This window comes from Lepus europaeus, chromosome 1 (assembly GCF_033115175.1).
Source record: "Lepus europaeus isolate LE1 chromosome 1, mLepTim1.pri, whole genome shotgun sequence".
NCBI classification, from domain to species: Eukaryota; Metazoa; Chordata; class Mammalia; order Lagomorpha; family Leporidae; genus Lepus; species Lepus europaeus.
Window position 1 is genome coordinate 33,123,705 of NC_084827.1, and position 14,786 is coordinate 33,138,490.

Consider the following 14,786-nt stretch of genomic DNA (forward strand, 5'->3'; position numbering starts at 1 on the left):
CTTTACCTCCAGCTTCTGGGAACTGCAGAGACTCCCTTGTATTTTCCACTTTATATTACTCTGACATCTGATTATTTCCAAAGTCTAGTTGTTTCTATGGTATTTTCTAATAGAGGCTGTTAGTTTTTCTTCCAGGTAGGCCACCCCTGTGTCCTTGGGAAAGGTGTCCTCCTCATTCACCATTGGTTTTCCCCTCACTGATTCATTACTGGGTCCTCACAATCACACTCTTTGAAGTATAATACAGGGCCTCAAACTTTGCTACCAAGTCTGCCCTTACTTGCCTTCTATCAAATTCCAGGATGCGTCTCCACATTCTTTGATAACCTTAGCTCCTTGTTCACTCTTTTCTCTACTATCTTCCCTGTTGTTACTACTGATGGCTTCAATGCATTCTTGATGTCCACCCAATACCTGGACTTGTTCTCATATCCAATACTCCCATCCTCCATCCTACTCAACTGCAGCTGCAGGGAGGGGGTGGGGGTCAACAGGACTTGGCCAAAAGGTGTCAGTGTAGACTTCTGAACTCAGCCCTCCTCTGAACTATACTATCATGTCTTGCATAATCAGTCAATATTTATGGAGAAATCAACTCTAATATCTCTGCATTGAATAATGGCTGACTGTAGGAAAGACAATTGGGGACAAGTTGCTTTTGTTATTTGTCTGAAGGTCAAGATATTGTGGGGAGAAGCATCATAGAAGAAAAATCAATAGTTGCCTTCATAAATGTCAGGATGAAATGCCATTCAAAACATGTATAAAAGGTTAATGACATCTTGTTTTGAGTGTTTCAGAATACATTGTTGGATAAAATAGAAGCCACAGAGACTGTTCTCTATGAAAGGACAAAATAATTAGCCAAAGCTATTTAAACCTCTGGTAAACAGAAGGAAAAAAGGATTCTGTTAACTTGAATGTGATGAAGGTTGTGTGCTCACAGCACACCCAGGTACTCCAACACAGCAAGTCTCTGTTGCACTTGTGAGCATTCAGTGCCGTCACTGAAGTTGTCTTTCAGCACTGGAATCAGCAGAGGTTGATAAGAGGAAAAGAACTTCTAGTAAGAAATTGTAGTAAAGTGCTTTTGTATGGAAGCATTAATGGAGTCACAGGTTTGCTAAGGAACTAAGTGAATGCCCAGAAAACAAGTTGAGATATGCCAGGGCTTTCTGAGACAAAGGCTTAGCACTGATCTTGGGTGCTGATGTCTCTTTGGTAACCATGGAGAAGTAGGATGAGCTTAAACACCATGTGTTGGAAATTCCTTAAGAATGAGTCAATAATGAATGTCTCGCCTTTGGTGAAATGGGGCTGAAATACTTCAAAGTCAGATTTGGGATCTATTTAGCTACAGTTGATTAAAGAAAAAATCCTCAGTCCCACATTCCTAAAAGATAAATTTAAAAAATTAAGGCCAATTGGTTTCAAGAGCAACAAAGATTTCTCAAAGGATTGGATAAAAAAATCCACTGATTTCTCAAAATTATAACTACTTGAGAGTTATGGTAAAAATTCTCGTTGAGAGATGAACAGGGTAGTTATAGATTCCAGGAATGAGTTCATAATTGTACCAGTGACCTGTTTCTTCAATAAGATAGTAAGTTTACTGCCTCAATATACTTTAGCAACTAACAATGTGTCAACATCTTATCTTGGGTCTCAGGAAACAACTCCCTCCTCTTTCTTTATTCAGCCCCCCCACCTTCAAGTTTTCATTACTGCTCAGGAGACAGAAAAAGCTGAAGTCTACCTCATCTTTTACTGTCTAAAATGGCAGCTTGGGCAGAAGGCAGGCAGCTCTTCTTACCCTCTATAGTGTCATTAGTGGTTCTATAATCAAGTATTTTCTTCCTTCCAAGGTAGTTCTTTCCATTGGGAGGATTTATCACTAATTGCATAGATATGGTTCCTAAATGCTTGCTATGTTGGGAATAAACACAGTATAAGCTGTACCTCTAAAAAACAAATGTAACTTAAGTGGAGTTTAATAATAGAAATTTCTAATAATTGACCCACAGGACATAACTGGAATACAAGGTTATTATACATTATCTACTTTTGGAGAAAAGACTGCATGAACCCAGATTAAAAGCTTTTATTCTTTCCTTTATTTTCCCCATTGGAAACAGAATTATTTAATTTTGGTCCTATAACAAGTAGACTATTATTGGGAATTGAGTGCAATGCAGAATATAAAATCAGATGGGGGAGGAATGAGTTTATCTTAAATATTATTGGAAAAATAAATCTTAAAGAACCTAATAACCATCTTACTATCTTATGAAATTTTTATAGGATAAAGTATTTGATCATTTCTTTTATTTATTTTATTATTTATTTGAAAGAATTACAGAGAGAGAAGTAGAGTCAGAGAGATAGAGAGGTCTTCCATTCCGTTGGTTCACTCTCCAAATGACTGCAACAGCCAGAATTGAGCCAATCCAAAGCCAGGAGCCAGGAACTTCTTCTGGGTCTCCCACACGGGTGCAGGGACCCAAGCACTTAGGCCATCTTCCACTGCTTTCCCAGGCCATAACAGGGAACTGGATTGGAACAGGAACAGCCGGGACTAGAACCAGCACCTGTATGGGATGCCGGCGCTGCAGGCTGGGGCTTTAACCCGCTGTGCCACAGCGCCAGCCCCTGAATGATCATTTCTTAAAACCTGATTAACAACAGAAATGGCCAAAGATCTTGAGAATCTCTTACCTCAGAGTTCATTCCCCTGTACTACAAGACCAAACTAAAAATTTACTTGGGGAGGACAGCAAAGGGTATGGTGACACAGTGGGTTATGCCATTGCTTTGGACTCCTGCATCTCATATTGGAGTGTCTGGTTTGAGTCTCAGCTACTTCATCCTTCTGACAGTTTCATGCCACCCACATGGAAAACTTAGATGGAGTTTCTGGCTTTTAGTGGGGCCCAGCCTTGCCCTAGGTGTTGTAGGTATTTGGGGAATGAACCAGTGGATGGAAAGTATCTCTCTCTGGCCTTCTGCTTTTCAAATAAATAAATGCAAAAGAAAAAAAAAATTCCAGGCTAGAACCAAACCTAGTGGTTCTGTGTATCTCCCATGCAAAGTAGTGGAAAATATAGGGAAAGGGCCAAATGTATATGTAACCATTCTTTGTGTGAGCAGTAGTGAATGTTGCATTCAGATGAAATTTCTTGGACTGCCTGATTCTCTCTCAGCCCCCAGAAATATTGGGCTAGGCTGGAGGACCTATAGAGTAGCTGACTCCACAGCCAGAGTTCTGTTCATTCCCACACAGCCAGGTCTGGGAAGGTAAGTTGTTCAATTTTGTAGACAGAATGCTGTAGAAAATGGGTCTGTTGCCATTTAAGATAAAGGCAAAAAAAAAAAGCAAGTATGTGATGGTTATAATGATTTATATTTGTAAGATTAGCACTTAAATGGTACACCTGGGGGCTGGCGTTTGGCATAGTGGCTAAGAACCACTGGGATGCCCACAGCCTGTTCTGGAGTGCCCAGCTTTCAGTCCCTGCTCTGCTCCGGCTTCCAGCTTCATGCTAATTCACATCCTGGGAGGCAACAAGTAATGGCTGAAGTACTTGGGTCCCTGCCACCCACCTGGGAGACCAGGATTGAGTTCCCAGCTCCTGATGTCAGCCTGACCTAATATTAACTTTGGCATGCATTTGGGGAGAGAACCAGCACATGGAAGAATTGTGTGTCTGTGTGCCTTTTAAACTAACAAGACAAAGTTTAAAAAAAAAAAATGTATGCACAATTAGATTACTTCTTTAAATAAGAAGACACATGTTCATGCTCCCAAAGATACCTTTCCACGGTTGGGGAAGGCACAGTGCAGAGGGAATCAATGTATGTATGCACACATGTGTGAGCGGATGAAACAGAGAAAAGGACTCTTGGCCAAGCAAACATGAGCTGTAAACACAAAACAAAAGCCAAAGCCCAAAGATCAAATTATTCTGGGTATGCATCAGAGAAAATGGCTATTCTCACTATGACAGAAATACTTCAGACTGAGTGCAAGGAAACCCTCATGGGATGCTAATATTAGTCAGAACAAATCTGCTATTGCCCATTTGCTTACTTTCTCACAATAGGTTGGCATGAGAAAATTAGGGCACTAGAACTGAAACTTGAATACTGGAGCTGGAGTTGTGTGTAGCTGGTGAAGTCCCCACCTGTGATGTTGGCATCCCATATAGCTGCCAGTTCATGTCCCGGCTGCTCCATTTCTGATCCAGCTCCCTGCTGATGGCCTGGGAGAAGCAGCAGAGAATGGTCTAAGTACTAGGCTCTTGCCACCCATGTGGGAGACAGGGATGATGCTCCTGGCTTCAGCCCAGCTCAGCCCCTGCTGCTGCGGTCGTCTAGGGAATCAGTGGATCAAAGATATTTCTCTTCCTTTCTCACTGCCTTTCAAATAAATTAATAAGTCTTTAAAAAAGTATCAGAGTATGACTTTTAATAAATACTAGTTGTATTAAAAGAGAATGGAAACAAATAAATGACTAAAACTTAAATAGGTTCACCTGAAAAAACAAAAGTTTCCCAAACTTCAATTAAAATGACACTTCTCACCACCCCACCCCCCCCAAATCCTGCATGAACTGGAAACAACTTAAAAGCTTATTATTATTTTATTTTAAAGTGTAAAGGTTCATAAAACATATCCCTTCTCTGTAATGAAGAAAGGTTTTTGTCTTGTCAGAAGCAGCCTTTTATCTGGGTAGTTTTTATCCTGGAAGACACCGCCCCCTGCTGAAACATGTGTTTAACTGCAGAGAACTTTTCACTTAAAAGGAGAAGAAAAAGACGAAAAATCATTAAAGTGAAAGAGGCTTTATTTTTAATAATAACATACATATCATTCATTCCTTTTAATTTTTATAGTGCACAGCTATATATGGAAGTATACAGAGAAAAGTAAACATTAGAAAATACCCAAGAATGGAAATATATAGGCAAAGAAGACATTTTATAGATTCATGAACAGGCTTAGAAGTATTACAAGAGAGTATCCATTTTATCTAGTGATAAAAATAAAAACTATGCAAAAAAAATCTATTCAAACCATGGCAGGCAAGTGCAATCAGTACAAGTTATAGTTTCCTGGGTATAAAAACTATACATGTTCTTTGGATTGAAAACAATATAAAATGAATGGCTTTTTATATCCAGGCCAAAATTCATCTAAAGAAGTAAAAAGTGTGGATACTGTTATGCCACATGTGATAAAATATTTAAGGCCACATATATATGGAGGTCATCAACGTACAAAGAGAATATTGAGAGGTAGGGTAAATAAAAAAATAGAGAAATGCAATAAAGAAAGTGCCACTTCTGCCTAAATCAGTAAATATCAAATGCGTAGACATTAAAATAGCAGCTCTATATACTACACGGCATTTCTACTTTCTTTGTCATTACAAAGTTCAATGAATACCATTCGGCAGAAAATGTAGAGTCTTGGCGTTAGGGCAAATTTAATTTCCTTTTCCTTTTATACATGAGGGGGAAAAGAGTATAGAACTAGGAACACTCACCTTTCCATCCAGAACACTAACTTTTAAGTATTTTACATATTCTGTGTTTGGAACAAGGGGGATACAGATATGGAGATCAATTAAACCCAGCTTCCAACTCACATTTCAGATTTGGAAAGCTAAGGAAAGACAAAAGTCTTTACCATTTCTAAAATCAAATGCTTCAAGCAGGTTTCAAAATTGAGCGGAAAAAAAAAATTGATAAGGAAAAACAGCAAAGAATGATATTGAACAAAATCTCCTGGTTTCCTTTACTGTTTCTTTTCCTTTTATTTTTTTTTTTTTCAAATTGCACTTTACAGTAGAAATGCATACCAACTTGGACAGATCATGGCTCAATACTGCTTGGTGCTCTTATTTTAAGACATCATCTTCTTGCACTCCACTGAACAGAAAACCATGCCCTCTACTGGCATGAACTTCTGCCCAATGAGACACTTGCTGCAACAGGAACACAGAAAGCACTGTGTGGAGGCATGCCAGCTGAAATCGTTGTAGGTTACCCGCTGCACTTCTGGGTCGATGGCATTGTGGCATCCCTGACACACCTGTTAAGTCATAATGGGAGTCAGAAGAGAAGGAGAGAGATCAGACTGTGATAGCAGCGTTCTCAGGACAAAAGGAACACGCTTCACAAATGATACATTAAAACCGAGAGTGACAACCTCAAAACTACATAACTGAGAGTGACCTTTTAATCTTTTCAGCCAATAACTGTTAATGCTGAACACAGTGAGAAATAATAGATGAAGGCCACACAGGTGATTTGATACATGCAAAACAGCCCCACCAAGCTACGTGTTTGGTTCTAGCATGTTCCAATAGATTTCATATTAGTAACTATAAAGAAGCTTATAAAATGATATTTTCTCATTCATTCAAATCTTTGAAGCAGTAATTTTACAAGTCTTACCTACGGCACATTATTAACACCACTGATTTCTAGACAGTAAATTAAAATCATGTTCAAAGTAATTAAGGATTCAATTAAAAATACTGATGGTGTTTGAGAATAATGAGTTTGCACTAAATAATGAGTTTGCCAATGAGTTGTTAATTGTCTTTTGTCATAAGATCAGTCATAATTTACATATAATATTATAGAACATTAACACTTACAATACCTGTGCCATTATATATTCAATATTTATGCAGACATATAACCTCATACATATACACATATGCATCCACAAACACACATCCACAAGTAATTTTCTTCTTAACCGCAATGGATAATAAATAAAGGAATAAAACTACCCAGTTGAAACCTCCAAAAACACTAGCAAGGCTATATGAGTTCTTGTGTATACATGGTCTGAGTGAATGTGATGATCTCCAGTGTTTATTTAGAATATTTTATAACAAGCGAATAAGCCAACAAGACTGTCCAGTATGAAGTGATAGTGCTCATCTTCAACACTCTTGGTCTCTCAATGTGGCTGTCAGAAACCACTGAGAGATGATGGGCGGGAATGAGTGGAAATGAGGCTTCCATACTTGAAAAGAGTTCAAAACGAAGCAGCTGCTCACAGCATCAGCAGGTGAAGGTGGGGAAGTGCATGGAGCCTTCCACACATATCCACTGCAGACTTGCCATATGCTTTCTCTATCTTTAGAACTACACTGCTTCTATTTACAAATGAAACCAGTCTTCCCTGATGAATAGGGGAGATGCTTTCTTTAAATGATCAATAAACTATTCCTGAATGCAACAAAAACAAGAATTATCAGCACAAGCACATTTCTACTTGGTGGGTGTACCATGCAAGCACATGTTTTTCACATGTATCTATTTCTAAAGCTTTCTTTATAGTTCACTTAGCACACTATCTTGTCATTTTCTATATTTCACATTCGTTCATTTTCCAGTATTTTTAACTTGCTTGTATAAATCAGAAGCATTTCACAGTCAATGCTTTATTCCTTTTCTTTTGTAGCCCTTGTAATACTATATATGAACCTTTTTACCATTATTTTCATTTTCAATTTACAAAAAAAAAGAACTCTGCTCAGTGACACACGGGATTAAGGAAATTATTTAGGTAGAAAAATACTAATGAACACGAAATGGTATCAGAGAATTTAGGGTTTGTGGTTCCATAGTAGTTTGACTGCCATTCATCCCAAAGTCCTACATATCATCCCAAGGGAAATCTACTGATCCTGAATGTTTCAAAAATCTCCAAGCTGCTCGGGCTGCTCCAAGGGTAGGGGCAAAGCAGAATCCATGAGGAGACAATGCTTGCTTCATCACTTGCTGCTTTAGCACTGGAATTCCTGTGTTCTTGAAACTGTATTTCAGAGTCCTTATTTCTTTCAATCTTACTTGCTTCTCTTATTTGTACGCAAGATGTGAAGTAGCTAACGATACTGTTGTAAGGAGCTCTGTGGCAGATGCTTCTGCCCAGCTGGGAGACCCAAATTGAGTTTCGTGCTCCCAGATTAGGCCCCCAGCCTGGCCCAGGGCCATTATGAGTATTTGGGGAATGAACCTGTGGAGGAGTGCTCTCTCTATGCTGCTCAAATAAAAAGATGAAAATAAAGACACACTATAACACTCTTTGTAGAGAAACTGTTGCAATAATATTCATAGCATCAGTTAAATAATGTGTCAGGTCACATGGGAATCTAACATTTTGTCCTCAGGTAAAAGGAAGGTTCACAATGATTCCAAACAAAAAATATTAGGAACTTTCTCAGTCACTCAAGATACTGAAGACATGGAAATGAAAGACAAGCTCTAACCTCCAGTTGCTTCCAGTCTAGTGGAGGAAAGAAGACAGATGAGTGATATTAACTGTCTGATACACACAGCCTAGCCAGGGAGTGGCGGCTGGGACTCAGGTGGAAATCAAGAGTGTTCTGGAAACAGTTAAGGCCAAATTGAGTCTGGAGGAATGTGTAGGCATAGTTGAGTCAAACAAGAATTGGTGGATGTATCAGTAAAACAATAGGTGGATACATTGGTCAAGCCAGTAAGAGTGAGCAAGAGACAAAGAGCAGTGTATAAACTACAAAATGCAGGTAACGTGATGCAGAAATGCATGATGGAGTTGGATAACTAGTATGGAAGGAGCAAGATGTATCAGAGGACTAATGACCACATTCTGAATTTCAGAAACAGCAGTTTCCATCACCATGGCAGGTGGCTTTTGAGCAAGACGACACTGGAAGTGAGGGGACCAAATTCTAAGCCACTGCAATATGAAAATGACAAAAACCAACAGCCAGTTATAGCTATGAGGATCTGAGACATACTGGTGAGGCAGTTCACAGAAAATGAAAGACTGGATGCCAACATTGTGTTATAGCAGGTGAAGCTGCTGCCTACAACACTGCCATCCCATATGAGTCCCAGTTCAAGTCTTAGCTGCTCCACTTCCAATCTAGCTCCTGGCTCATGTGCCTGGGAAAGCAGTGGAAGATCGCCCAAATGCTTGGGCCCTCGCCACTCATGTGTGAGACCCAAGTGGAACTCCAGGTACCTAGCTTCTGCTTGGCCCAGCCCTGGCCATTGCAGCCATTTAGGGAGAGAACAAGCAGATGGAAGATCTTTCTTTTTCTATGTGTTTCTCTCTCAATCTAACTAGGCCTTTCAAATAAAATAAAATAAAACTTAAAATAAATAATTGTATGTAGGACAACAGATAATGGCAGAAAATTGGCATTGACAATAAGTTTGTTACCTTATTTTCATGGTACCACACTTCTTGCACTATGTAAATATGTAATTGTATTCCTTAGCCAGGAGTCACTCCTACTTGATGGCCCACGGAGACTTTAACTAGCACGTTTTCCAGCATAAGAAGAAGTAACAGTCAATTCTGATACTCCTGGGCTTATAAACCATACCTTATATGGTCAACTTTACACTCTTTATCTATATTACCTATCTCTGAGCCATCACACAACAGTAGTTGTGTAAGCAGGGTAGAGACAGGAAAAAATTATACTCTCACATTAAGTACTTCAACGTGAGGCCCCGCATACAAATCTAAACATGCAGGCCAAATTCTGTCATACTAAATCAATTCAATGAGGGTTTAAGAATTAGGGACTGAACAAATTCCAAGTAGCAAAACAAAAGTCCCAGTGGGTGGTCTAGTACCATGAACACACACCACACACATTCAAACAGAGCTAAGGAATATAAACAGTCCCTGGACACCTTGATCTAAATGAAATCTGGTCTGCACCCATGAGAAGACATCAATCTCATTCCCATCAAGGATTATTTTTGTTAACTGAGGATTTTATTGCCCTGTGGCATTTATCATCTACACTGTAAACACATAACAGAACTCTTGAGTTAGCAGACAGTCTATGTATTGTTTATGAATTGCCTGGATTTTAGCATCCTAAGGTAGGAATCACACACCCTTCTTAAGGGTGTTCTCTGTTTGCTGTTTGTTAAGAGGCTTAGAGAGAGGCACAAATTCGAGTCTCAAAGCAGGCTGAGGTCAAGGAACCCCCCCGAATGCTTCTCACCACAGCGTGGTTCTTCACGTAGCAGGGCTTGCACACAGGCTTGTCATTGACCATCACGTATATTTCGCCAGCCAGGATGTTGTCACAGTCAAAGCAGCAGAAGTGTTTCAGATGCCAATTCTGGTTTTCTGCCTGGGTATACTCATTGCTGAATATCAGCTGGGGGAAGCAGGAAAAGAAGATGAACTAGGCATTTTCCTTCTTGCTTTGGATGACAAAGCTAGGTTCTTTACACAAGCGAGCCTTTAGCTGAACAAGGAAATCTACATCCTGTCTTGGGCCTTGAAGCTTCAACATGCTAATCTAAAGCTTGCGTGTTAAATTAATTGAAACTAAATTTAACATTAAATCCAAATCAGTAGTTTCTGGGCCCAGTTTTCCTTAGTCAATACAATTGACAGACACTAAAAAATGAATGAAATACATAGTTTTTTTCATTAAACTTCTTTGGATATAAATAAAGCAACTCATGCTTGGGTTAGTTGCTATTGCTTTTTGGGGAAAGGCCCATATGGAGGTCGGAGGAGCCAGCATGCGAGTGGCCCCGAGAACATACCTCATCACAGCCGGCACATCGGGGTTTCTCGCTGTCACAGTAGTGTCTGCCGCAGAACAGCTTCCCGTTCTTCCAGAAATAAATCATGTCGACCAGCAGTTCAGAGCAGGTGCTGCAGACAAAACACGCTGGGTGCCACAGTTTATCGTAGCCGGCCCTCTCAGCATAGATGGCGGGGTCGCCCTCCTTCATGCTCAGCTTGCAGCAATAGCAGAACTGCGAGGGAAGGCATCCAAGAGAGTCACCTAACAAGCCTAACACCCACTTCTCTCACCCTGGACTATGACAGCAGTGTTTCCTGAATTAGTCATTGACGTAGACGCTACTCATCATAATTTTCATCTTGATGTTACATACAGGCTCTCAAAATTCATGACGTTAGAGCTTGCTGGTACTTTTCTCAGGACCCAGCCTGACTGGCAGATTGCTAGCTGGGTCTTGATATTACAGTAAGCTTAGTTCTTTGCTCATCTGTGTCACAACTGTTTTCTACTTTCATCCTACTAAAAAAGGATTTACATTTCCCTCTCTAGGAGACCTAAAAAAAAAATGCTTGACAATACAGCCATGAAAATTTAATTCTGAATTTTGGGAATGAACTCACAAGCAAAACTGAATTAACCTAAGCGCACATTATTCTTATGTATGGGAAGTGATGAGCAATTAACACCAGAATTGTGTTTAGAAACAAATTCTAGACTCATATGTTGTATTCAAGCAGGATGCCAATGCCAACTACTGTGTATGCATCAAACTCACAACTATCCTTGGCAAAAGATACTCAGAAAATCTGGCTTCAGACAGAAGTGTCATACACGATGGCTTTCTCATGACTTAGGACAAAAGTCTAACTCAGGGTTAATGAACTTATTTCTCTTAGTCCTTCTGGAAACAGAAAAAGAGCCCTCCCATCCAAAAAGTTCAAAGACAGGGAAAGAAGCTGTAAAACATCAAACCAACCACGCCACTTACATACTGAGTTCCTTTGTACTCGGCAGATTTGTTCTCCATGGGCCCCATGGCTGCCGGGGTGCTTCTGTCCCCCGCGGGGATGTAGAGTTTGTCGGGGCTGGGACTACCCATCTCATAGGGAAGTTTCACATCTCCTACGCCCAGCGCCTCACTCTTGTATTTCTTCACAAACTGCTCCATCTCCTTCACCTCTTTGGGAGATAACTCATGGCACTTGGAAGGGTCCTGGTCATGTGCGGGGAGCTGCTTTGCCAGCTGCTTCTTTCGGTACTGTGCCCCTTCCGAGCCTGCCACTGGCTGTTTCTCCTTGGGCAGCATCTGCATGTACTGTCTGGCCTGAACCACAAGGAGACCAAGGTCAGCTGGGGAAGGCTCTGGCCATCAGACAGGACATCACTGTATCGCACACATCAGAAGCTACTTAGGGAAGAAGAGGCTTTACTCCATCTAATGGGCAGTACAAAGATCTCAGGGGAGAACATTCAAAAATGGTTATGCTAAGTGGATTTAGTTGGGTAAAAAAGAACACAATTCTCTCCATGACATTAATTTTTTTTCCAGCCTGTAAAATGATTTAGGTTACTACTATTCACTTGAGCTAAATGAACACAGGTGCCACTGAAAATAGAACACAAAGCAAACACAGTAACCACAGCCTGTGGACCAGCAGCATGTTCATCATATGACCAAAGTACCAAAAGACTCACTCCGATGATTTAACTAACCTTAAAAGACTTTTCCGTGTTTTCATCTAATAGCAGGATGAGCCTGACACAAAGCTGCATGCTTTTTGGCTCACACAGTAAAAGAAATATAGTGTGAGATGCTTTTCACAATTTTAATCAAGGGCAGAAACTCTCTTCTTTGGCTATCCATTACCATTTTAAAAGAATCTTCTCTAGTCTAAGATAGCATTACCAGATTGATGTTTTAAAAATCTTATTTTCATCTCATTATTAATAATGTTAGACTATTTCATAAAGAAGGCAAATAAATGTAAATAGTTGGAAAATTCTAGGCAGTATCTAGTCTAACTTTCAAAAGACTACAAAGGCATTCGATGCCAAAGTAATGAGAACCCCAAAGAGATAATACATGGAAAGAACTGCCCAAAATAAATAGTCCAGGAACTTCAATTGACAGACACCCCTTCTCCCTGTTATTTACCAATGCCTGGTTCTGGACAGGAGGAGCCCATTCATAGGTGACTGTGTTGATGGAGACATTCTTCTTGGCAGCAACTGGATTGGTCAGTATCATAACATTGCGTTTATACATGGGAATTCCATCCGTCTTTAGCTTTGCGATCAGAGTGGTATACTTGGTGTCTTCAAAAAGTCGCCCCACTTTTCTGTCCTCTTCATTGCTTAAGAGGACGTCATGTTCTTCTTGGCCACACTTGCAGTTACGACATATTTTTCTATCATTTTGGATAAGCAGGATAATTAGGATAATTATTAATTGTAACTCATCAATAATAATCATGTATGTTCATAAGTTTACAGGTCATAAAACACCTTTAAATGTATTCTATATAATGGAATGCAAAAGTAAGTCTTTTTTTCAGAGGGTGGGATGAGTATGCACCATATTTAAATGAGGAGACACAGAAACAGGGCTTGCTTTCTAAGTATTTGAAAAGTTAGGTCATGATTTAAAAGTGCATGCCCAATGGGGCAGGCCTGCAGGTAACCCCAAAAGGTACTCACTCTAAATAAATAAATGAATAGGGACCGTCACTGTAGCATAGAAGGTTAAGCCTCTGCCTGCAGTGCCAGCACCCCTATGGGCACCAGTTAGAGTCCTGGCTGCTGCACTTCTGACCTAGCTCCCTGCTAGTGTGCCTGGAAAGACAATGAAAGATGGCCCAAATCCTTGGGCCTCTGCACCCACATGAGAGATCCAGAGGAAGCTCCTGGCTCCTGGCTTCAGCCTGGCCTAGCCCCAGTCATTGCAGCCATTTGGGGAGTGAACCAGCAGATGAATCTTTCTCTCTCTCTCTCTCTCTCTCTCTCTCTCTCTCTCTCGTATGTATCTCTGTCTTTCAAATAAATACATAAGTCTTTGAAAAAAATCCAAATAAATAAATGATTAAATCCAACAAAAATCATCACAGCAAGAGGTTTCATATTTTATTTCACGTTAGCATTTCACTGCCTTTCTCCAAGTTGTTTTTTTAAGTGACAGACAAGGAGACTGATAAACTTTCCCATCAGAGATGCTCACCCCAGAAGTGGTTTTATTCCCTTGCCCATTTCTTTTCCTGTCCCTTTCCCCTGTTCTTTTCCTCTCCATTCCTTCCCTCTTCTCACACTGCCTTTCTCCTTTCCTCTTTCTCTTTCCTTCCTTGACTTCTCCACTTACTGCCCACCTACCATGTGCTCCATTGCGTATAGAGAGTGAAACGGTGTCTCGCCCCTAAGGACATCGAGTCCTTCTCCCCTCTGTCCAGCACCAGACATTGCAGAGTCCAACACTTGCTCATGCAGCATGCGTGAGTGCCCTCGTACCAAGCAATGGACTTGATACTAGCACGCAGGGATGGAAAAAATGGGTCCAGGTCTAAGCTTCTAGAACTTACTATTTGGTGGGGCGTCAGATGGAAAGTACAGGGTACCTTGAGAGGCTATAATTTTTGGTTGAAACTGGTGAGGAAAGGACTCCATGAGGTGATGTTTAGGTTGAGAGCTGAAGGATGTGTGAGACACAGGTGTGCAGAGTATGGGGGACGGGGGCCAAAAAAGACAAGAAAAGCGTCCCAGCCTCTGGGCAGGAAGAGGAGGACCTGCAGTGGCCCTGAGTTAGGAGAGATTGTTCCCTTAAAGCTCACAACCACAGAAGAGTGGCAGGACTCTAGTGAGGAGAGCACACGCGGCAGTGACAAGGCTGGAGAGGCAAGCAGGCCTGAGACCACGCAGGGACCGAACGGAAATGTAAAGAAACTCGATCTTCATTCTAAGAGCACCCAGGAGGCACTGAAGACTCTTCGGTAACGGAGTAACACGGTCAGAACTATAACAAAATATTGCAACACCCGCCACATGGAGAAGGGGCTAGGAGTAGAACAGAGGTACAAGTAGGGAAATCATTAATATGCTAACTATGCACCCAGTATACAGTGGTGTGGTCCCAAGTAACAGGTCCGATGGCCGCTTCACAAGTAGAACTTACACCATGGATGTTGCTTCTGTGGTCCAGGCTAAGATGTGTTCTGGCTGGGACTA

General features: G+C 40.8%; 1 protein-coding gene across 2 annotated transcripts in view; it reads right to left on the minus strand.

Moving 5' to 3' along the window:
* Positions 1-4,701: 4,701 nt before the first annotated feature.
* TES (testin LIM domain protein) overlaps positions 4,702-14,786 on the minus strand; it is a 40,118-nt gene continuing 30,033 nt past the window's right edge. The window contains exons 3-7 of one of the 2 annotated variants that reach the window (XM_062208812.1): positions 12,730-12,982; positions 11,563-11,898; positions 10,591-10,806; positions 10,035-10,193; positions 4,821-6,094 (exon numbers count right to left, since the gene is read on the minus strand). In XM_062208812.1, coding sequence (XP_062064796.1) covers positions 5,906-6,094; positions 10,035-10,193; positions 10,591-10,806; positions 11,563-11,898; positions 12,730-12,982 — 1,153 coding nt within the window. In that variant the 3' untranslated portion in view covers positions 4,821-5,905. Of the gene's footprint in view, positions 10,194-10,590; positions 10,807-11,562; positions 11,899-12,729; positions 12,983-14,786 lie in introns of both variants that reach the window. The other variant, XM_062208737.1, reaches the window with a different exon arrangement.